Genomic DNA, 8,338 nt, shown 5'->3' with positions numbered 1-8,338 from the left:
ACAGACGTACCCAGCCTTTTTTCAAAAATAAACACCCTTCACTACATAGGTAAACACGTGCACACACACGCACACATGCGCGCGCGCACTCGCACGCGCGCGCGCGCACACACACACACACACACACACACACACACACAGAGCCAGAGGAAAATGCTATTTTTTATCTTCTAACATTAAATTCCTGGTCAGGATAACTCTTTAGTTCCAAGAAGTTGGGGGTGCACACAGTAAGGCACAAGAGAGCAGGCTTGGGCCCAAGTTGCCCATCCAGGGCGCATGGGGGATGAGTCCCTGAGATGCCGTGTGTGACTTACAAATAGGTCTGCTTAGCCTGCCAGGGGCTGCTAGGCCTCTGCAGCTCCAGGGATTGTGGGAGTCAGAAAAATCCTGTCCTGGTTCTGGGTGGGAAGCAGGATAGCCCCAGATCCAGTGTCACAGCCACTCATTCCCTGGGGGACGAAGCGGTCTTCGGAGCCAGCAAGAGAGTTAAGTTTGGGGGCTCAGAGCCTACTAGCTTTCTTTTCCAGGACAATGTGCCTCAGAAACCCCGGTTCCCTTCCCAGGAAAGGGACAATGACTCAGGCAGCCAGTGACAAGTCACCTGCCACTTGGAAAGCAGCTAGACTGAGGCTGAGAGGGTGAGTTGTGCCGGATGAGATTACCAGGGTTGGTGGAGGGGGGCGGTGGGGGGACCCAAGGGCCAGCAACTGTACTGAGACTTCTCCTGGGGTCGTCTTAAAAGCAGCTGCCTTATGTGAGATAAATGGAATGACTGTTCACATGACGCATGTACCTCTCCATTCCCCTTTAGGCTGGAAAGTGCTCTCTACTCCCAAAGCTCTTTGGGTCTAAAAACTAAACCTGTGTTGAAACCTTTGTGTTTTGTGGTTAACATACAGTATCCTCTCTCAGTTACTCTATCCTGTGACGTGGCACTGTTTCAGGGCCTGGGTGGAGTTGAGTCACAAGATGGCAGAGTCAGAACCTAGTCAGTCTAGGGATGTCGCTTTATAGCTCAGTACCCAAGGCCCATGAAAGCCCAGTGAGGGGCTTGGAGTTGCACAGCTAATGGAAGGACTGGGACTTGAACACGGCTCTGTGGTTCAGTTCATTGGCTAAGGAGTCCATGAGGGCCACTGGCAAATAACGTGTTGAACGTTTTGCTTCTGGGCCCTGGAGGTATCCAGGGTAGCTGGTGGGTTCCTTCCCAGTGGAGACGGAGCAGGCACTGGCACACCATTCCTCAGTGGCCTCACCTCATTCAATCGGGCAGGTAGATATGAAGCCAGGCCAACTGGGGAGAATACATCAGGATGCAGGGAAGGAGAAAAAGGAATGAACATGGAGATAACTGTGGGAAAGAGCTGGAATGAGAACAGGAGACCAAAGCAAAACTATTTCCTTTGTCTAAAGGTCCTGCTAACAAAACCGCCTCCATTAGACTGAGCGGTATCGCCATCTGGTGGTAACCAAGGGCAAATGCTTTAGAAAGGAATCGAAATGCTGGTCTAATCCAGTGAGCAGTGTTTTCCCATGCAAAATCCACCGTTCCAGGAGGCTTAGCGCTTGGCAGAGGACTACCTGTTTAGGCAGATCAGCCCTGCCAGGAAGCTGCACTGTGCCTGAACTCCAGGCCATGGGGTATCCTCACTCAGCGTGAGCTGACAGGGACCTTCCGGCTGTACAAGGCTCCAGTGGAGGAGACTCACAGCTCCCTGTTCATAGCCAGCAGTCATGCATCCGAGTTCCGGGTTCAAGGACAGGCCTCTGGGCAGAGCCTCTGGTTTATTACTAAGGGTGCCACTCTCTTCCCAAACTAATCCAGTCATCTGCATCTAAGAGCCACTCAGCCAAAAGAAGCCAGTGTCTGCTGCTCAAAGGAGCCAGAACAGAGAGGGTATTTTAGAAAACCAGCTGAGAGTAATCATGAGACTATTATCTTATTGATCAAGGTCCAGCCATTTGCCAAGGTATATACACATTTTATTTAAAAAAGTTTACAGTTTTCATTATACACAACTATTAAGAGGTTATAGTCAGAGGAGGCATGTGTCCTGTTGACAGACGTGCCTACTAGATCATCACAATGCAAGAAAAAAGGTGGAAAGGAGACAGGGCGAGGAAAAGTAAGCGATAAAAAGCTTAGATTTCAGTTAGGGCTGGCAGTCCCTTTTATCTTTTCAAGTATCACACATTATGTACCAAATACAATCCGTAAATAATGGCCACCTCTTCCCAAGCCCACAGCCAAGATGGGTGTTTGGCTAAATTCAGAGCCCTGGCCCTTCCAAAGATGAGTGGAAAACCTGCACACCAGAGGGCCAAGCCCACTTCTCAAAGGGCTTCCTCTACTCATCTCACCCCTAAGGGAATCGCCGGGGAGTTCAGGGGCCAGAGAAAGCACGAACATGGATTCAGAAGTCCAAAGAAATGCAGTTCTTTGCGCCCAATCAGAGATATTTGATTTCATTCAACAAGGCTGGGAGCCCAGCTAGGAAGCTGATAAAAAACCTTGCTAACTTTTGTAAATGGCTTTCACTTTTCTAATAGTCACTGAGACATAGAAGGGCCACATGCCATTTAAAATCAAATGTTAGTTCCCAGAGCGGGGTGTCTAGAAACTTGACACGTGGAGGCTGGCAGAGCATCTTTCCTGATTCTCAGCCATCCCGACGGGGGCCTGATAGAAGGCATGGGCCAGGCCAAGGCCAACTAGGACTTCAGGGGACCTTTGGAGGGAAAAATTCCTTCAAGAGGAGACGTTCCTCAGGAGCTTAGATCAGCCAGCTGGCAGTCAGAACAGCTTTTGAAGTGGATGAGAAATTTTAGGTACCAGAGAGATGATATGGCAGCTCCTGATAATGACCTCACTAGTATAAAATGCTGGTTGAAACTGCACAGTAACCTCAAGGAGGGTGATGAGATTGAAGACAAAGCCAAATGCCAGTGTCCAGGATGGCTACCACTGACCCTGTGCCCACAAGCCCCCCCGCCCCGTGCTGGGGCTTCCAGAGGGAGCCCAAAGGGCTGTGGAGTCAGGTTGCTGGGTTTTAGCCATCTTGCTTGTTGGTGTTTGGCAAGAGCCTGAGCTCAGTTACGTGAACAGGGGCAAAGAATGGCTTGTGCTGGTAAAACACAAGGGAAGATCCAAAAACTACGGGCACTGAAAAGGGGAAGGAAACCGCCAGAAGTGGCTCTGACCTGCTGCTGCTGTCACCACCTCTAAAGCCAAGAATGTTCAGCCTCTGCCCAGAGATCGGGATGCTTTTCTGAGTGTTGGAAGGGTCAAGCTCAGACGGCCTGGAGAGGCATTTGGTGGGGAAACACCCCTGCTCCAGACTTACGAAATCATCTACTGCTGGGGCCCAGAGTCCTGAGATTCACTGCCAGGTCTTCTTCCAGATCTTTCTGTACCTGCATGTTTAGGCTCCTACTCCCACCTCTCCCAGGTGCAGGGAAGGGACAAAAAGCATAAGAAGGGACTCTGTTCAACCCAGCAAAAGTCAGTTTCCCACGGGAGAGGCAAAGCCCCACCCAGAGCTAAGACATGCATGGGACCAAGGCCGGTGCCCGGACAGGACAGACTTGCACGGAGCAAGCGGGTGCAGTGGGACCAGGCAGCAAAGACACAGCTTCCAGCGCTAACAGAGGAGCCTTATCTCACCTTCATCAGACAGACCTGGAGGGACACAGATGGACACACTCACTCTCACACACGCTCTCTCTGCAGCCACACTCAAATCTGCTTAACTCTTACAACCTTCCCCAGCAGGTCATTTGACAATTCTGCACCTTCTGCTCTCTGGTGCTGGGTCTCTGGTCAGAGGAGAGCCAATGTCTTATCATTAGAGAGATACAGGATTAGGTGAGGGGCAGGGCCACAGCACTGCTCACGCACCTTCCCGAAACGGGGGTCTACTTGGTTTTTTGACAAGATCAAAAGCAATCCTTAACTGGTCATTATTTTTTTTCAAGGTAATTAGAACACTACTGTTTATACAACATTGAAAAAATACAATTTTTTATTGTTTGAACTCAAATCACCACCCAGCACTTTAAGCCTACCCTAAATAGCACCTACAATAAATGTCATAGCACAAGCAAACTGCAAAGTCAGCAGGTAAGCAAGTTAGACAGTGCCAGCAGAGACCCTCCCTCCCCCAAAGCAATGAGAAGACAGCGTGCTAGGTAAGAGTGAAGTACACCATTACAAGTTAAATAGTTAATACTACCCTTCCAGCAAGCCACGGATGCTAGATGGATAACTCAGTACGGTTAACTAACCAGAGCCCTATATCACTGCACTTTTTTTTTTAAAGAAAACCTTTTGCTTCATGCCCGTAATTAACATAAAGTAAGTAAATTCTTTGTCTTTTTATTTAGGAAAATAATCATGCTAAAAGCAAGTTGTACTTTATATAGATTTTCAAAGAAAAGATTGATTGTGCTTTTTGAATAAAAAAAAGATAGAGTATCTTCCAACCTCACTGACTTAAACCTTGTGGAATACAGCACTTCTAAACTAAAAACACACATCAAAAAGAAAAATTAAATAATCCCAGTGGGATGCTCAAAAATCGTCTTTAGAAGGTTTTAGGATTGGCTAATTCTGCTATTATCTCATTGGCTGCGGCAAAAAAAAGAACACAGAGCTGCTGTCTGAAACTTCACCAAACTCCCCTCCCGAATTCAGCAGGCAACACTGAGATCTGTAAGAAACTGCAGCAACCTGGACATACGGTTAGCTGAGTCGACATTTGATTAGCAGGCATTTTAAACTGATTTCCTCGTAACATACACAGGAGAGAAAAAATTTTCTTCCTTCAGGGCCTGTTCTACTACATCATATTTCTGAATCCCTTCTTCCTATTCGGTCACTCTCTGAGAAATGCTGTTGTTTTTCCCATGTAGAATCACTCTGGGTACAAGAACCTTTATTTTTTCCAATTATTATTCATTTTAAATTCAGTATCTGTGTTGGGTCTAAAATGCCCATTTCCCACTCCCACAAGCAGATGATGACCAGGCTGCTGCCAAGAGCAGCAGAAAAAGGGAAAACCAAACCAAAACATGAAGGCAAGTACCCAGGGATTTGCAGCCACCACGTGGGTCTTCTTCTCAAGTCTAATGGTCCATGAGCGGCTTGTCCAAGGAGGCGGCCGCCTCTTGGTAGGTAAAGATGAAATCTGCAACCTGTCTAAGCACAATACACACACACACACACACACACACACACACACACACACCAAAAAAATACCCCCCCCGCCCCCCGAAAACACAACCCTCATATTTAAAGCTCTTAAGTTCAGGGTAGCGGTCTCAAACTGGCTGAACACTAGGATGAGGATGTGACTCTGCATGAGTTTTAGATCAGAGGAAGCATCATCCCAGTCACTTTTCTCCTCCTGTGCTGTCCTTTCAAAAACAGGTCTGGATTACAAGCTCTACCCCGAGAAAACGAACTGATTCAGAAAACACTTCTCAAGGTTTCTCCAACAGAACGCTGTGGCTGCAGGGCCTGGTAGTGAAGGGCAGGAACTGACATATAAAAATGTACTTAAAATCAGAGTCCAAAAATGGTTTTACGTTTTAATACTCTAATTAGCTCCCTGTTTTATACTGTTACTCCACAGAAGACATGGGGCCACCTAGGATTCACAGGAAGGAGCAGCTCTGATTCTTACGTGGCTGGCTCTAAACGCTCCCACAGCAGGCCTCTTCCTCCCCAATTTTTTTCTTTCCATTTCGAAAAAGCACTATTTTATCTTCACATCCAAGAGCTGGTTGGTTTGGTTTGTTTCTTTGGAACCATCAATAAAAGAAGCGACTTTTTCCTGTTATTTTTACTCATGTCTACCTATCAGAGCGGCTATTTCCTTTGACAGTTCAGTAGCACACAGGCTGACTTGGCCACATGGACTTATGAATGCATGCATTCGGACCGCATATTGCTACCAAATGGAATGTGGGAATATGCTATGCACCTCAGGTTGAGAAATGACCAAGAAATCAAGATCTAAAGGGTGATATATAATATATATATATCAATGCTATTATTCATAAAAACCTTGTTTAGTAATAAAAAAAATTGCTTTGTTTAAATATGAATATTATAGTCTGCTTCTCATGGTTAGGAAATAATAGTCTTTCTGAAAAGCAGGTGCTTTTTCTACTACAACTCCATATCCTGGGCCTCATCTTCGGAAAAGTCAGACATAGAGCTTTCCGACGAGCTGTCCCCGGTGCCCTCTTCCTGCTCTTTCAGCGCCTCCTCTGTGGCGTATTTCTGGATGTACTCTGCATGGGGTGGGGGAAAGAGAACAAGGGCAGTGAGCGGGCAGGCATGTGCTTTGGCAACCCCAAAAAGCTGGCAAGGCTGGGGAGGTTCAAACTTACCTTAAACACCAGGGGGGGCAAAGATGACAGTAATCATGGTCACTACAGCTAAGGAGAATCCCACAGGGAGACTTCTTTGAGACAGTTTCTGCATTTTGCCCTGAGGGAAGGGGTACTGGGAAGAGCAACACAGCAGGTTCCACTTGCAGGGGAATACGTGCTGCAGCGCCCCAAGAACTCTTCAGGGACCAGGGAAATGGGAGCCCCACACTTTTCTTTTTACTTTCACCTCCCAGATAGTACAGGACTAGTCATGACTCCATAGTAGTTTATAAGGAAATCCCCCATCATTTTTAGATTTGCAGTTATATAATTAAAGTCAGCCCAGGTCTATTATTTTAGGAATTGATTTTAGTCTAAACAGATCCTGCCTGTCAGGTTTTTGAAGCAGCTGGCAAAAACCATCGCTCAATCTGCTCAGGACTGAGCTGCTTTATGGAGACACCCCTCGTCACTGATTTTTCCATGTATTATTTACCTGAAGGTAGATTTACACTGCTACAGCCTCCACGAAATCCTAGGCTGAATCAGAACTGCTCGACTACTTAAACTGCTTTTACGAACTGCTGAATAAACAAACTTGTTCCTAAAAACTAAGTGCATGCTGTTTTCAAGTGAATAGCCTATACACAATAGGAAAAGACAAGACAGAAACCTATTCAGAATGCAAGCCTCACAAAAACGCACCCTTGTGGCTTTGTTTCTCCTCCTAGAGAGCTGCAGGGACTCACTGCAACAGGAAGATAAGCTGAATGGCCAAACGGGCCTACTAGACTTGAATAACTAGCACAGGGCCTAAGAATGCGTGTCTATTTTAAAGATTGTCTTAAAGTAGTAAACAGAAGGTGTGACAAAGACCACATCTGGCCAGTGTGGCCCCTTACAGAAAAGGTTTGCAGGCTGGAGACTTAGAGCCCTTCAAATTCATAACGCAATTTTATGCTAATGATTTCACGACAATGAACGTAGCCCATGATTAGGTAGAAATTTACCTTCATTTACATTTTAGAGTGAGAGAAATGTTTGTGTTCAAACTGTAGCAATTTTATTTTTAACTTCTAATGGGTTGGCTATTTTGCCTCTTCCTTTGTAGAAGCTACATATTGACACTGTGGGGTTCTTTTTGTTTGTTTGTTGTTGTTTGAGACCAAGTCTGGCTCTGTCACCCAGGCTGGAGGGCAGTGGTGGCACTGCAACCTGCGCCTCCTGGGGTCAAGTGATTCTTCTACCTCGGCCTCCCAAACAGCTGGGATTACAGGGATGTGCCACCATGCCAGCCAGGCTAATTTTTGTATTTTTAGTAGAGATAAGGTTTCACCATACTGGTCAGGCTGGTCTTGAACTCTGACCTCATGATCCACCCACCTCGGCCTCCCTAAGTGCTGGGACTATAGGCGTGAGCCACTGGCCAACACTGTTTTTTTGACACTAGAATTTGATACTATTGGCCCTCTTTATTCAAGGATACAAATGTGTATTAAGTACTTACTAGGACAAGGTCTTTGGGTTAGAGAAAGGAAGAGCAAGGTCACCAATGAGGAGGAGGAAACAGAGGAAGATAAAAGGAAGGAGCTGCTGAGTATCAGTCACCAGAGGGAGGCAGTTACGGAAGAAAGCGGGTGAGGCAGTCCCAGCCACATTGACCCCCAAGTCCTACCAGCTAAAGCATAGGAGAGGCCACTCCAGGGAAAGGCTTTGCTTCGTTGAAAGTGGCTGGGATGTTTAAACACAACCTTAAGAGAGAATTATGGCCAGGTGCAGTGGCTCATGCCTGTAATCCCAGCTACCCAGGAGGCTGAGGCAGGAGAATCACTTGAATCTGGAAGGTGGAAGCTGCAGTGAGCTGAGATCATTCCATTGTACTCCAGCCTAGGTGGCAGAGCAAGACTCCAGCTCAAAAATTAAATAAAGTAAAATAAAAATGGAAGGCGTGGTATGG

The 8,338-nt window shown here is 46.6% G+C and overlaps 1 protein-coding gene across 4 annotated transcripts in view; it reads right to left on the bottom strand.

Annotated features, from left to right (window-relative positions):
* Nucleotides 1-1,968: 1,968 nt before the first annotated feature.
* UBE2H (ubiquitin conjugating enzyme E2 H) overlaps nt 1,969-8,338 on the bottom strand; it is a 119,228-nt gene continuing 112,858 nt past the window's right edge. For all 4 annotated transcript variants that reach the window (XM_017532567.2, XM_017532566.2, XM_037739999.1 and 1 more), the window contains one exon: nt 1,969-6,300. In XM_017532567.2, the coding sequence (XP_017388056.1) occupies nt 6,176-6,300 (125 nt within the window). In that variant the 3' untranslated portion in view covers nt 1,969-6,175. The remainder of the gene's footprint in view (nt 6,301-8,338) is intronic.

Source organism: Cebus imitator, unplaced genomic scaffold (genome assembly GCF_001604975.1).
Source record: "Cebus imitator isolate Cc_AM_T3 unplaced genomic scaffold, Cebus_imitator-1.0 Scaffold77, whole genome shotgun sequence".
Taxonomy (NCBI): domain Eukaryota; kingdom Metazoa; phylum Chordata; class Mammalia; order Primates; family Cebidae; genus Cebus; species Cebus imitator.
This window is presented reverse-complemented; position numbering and strand designations above follow the sequence as displayed.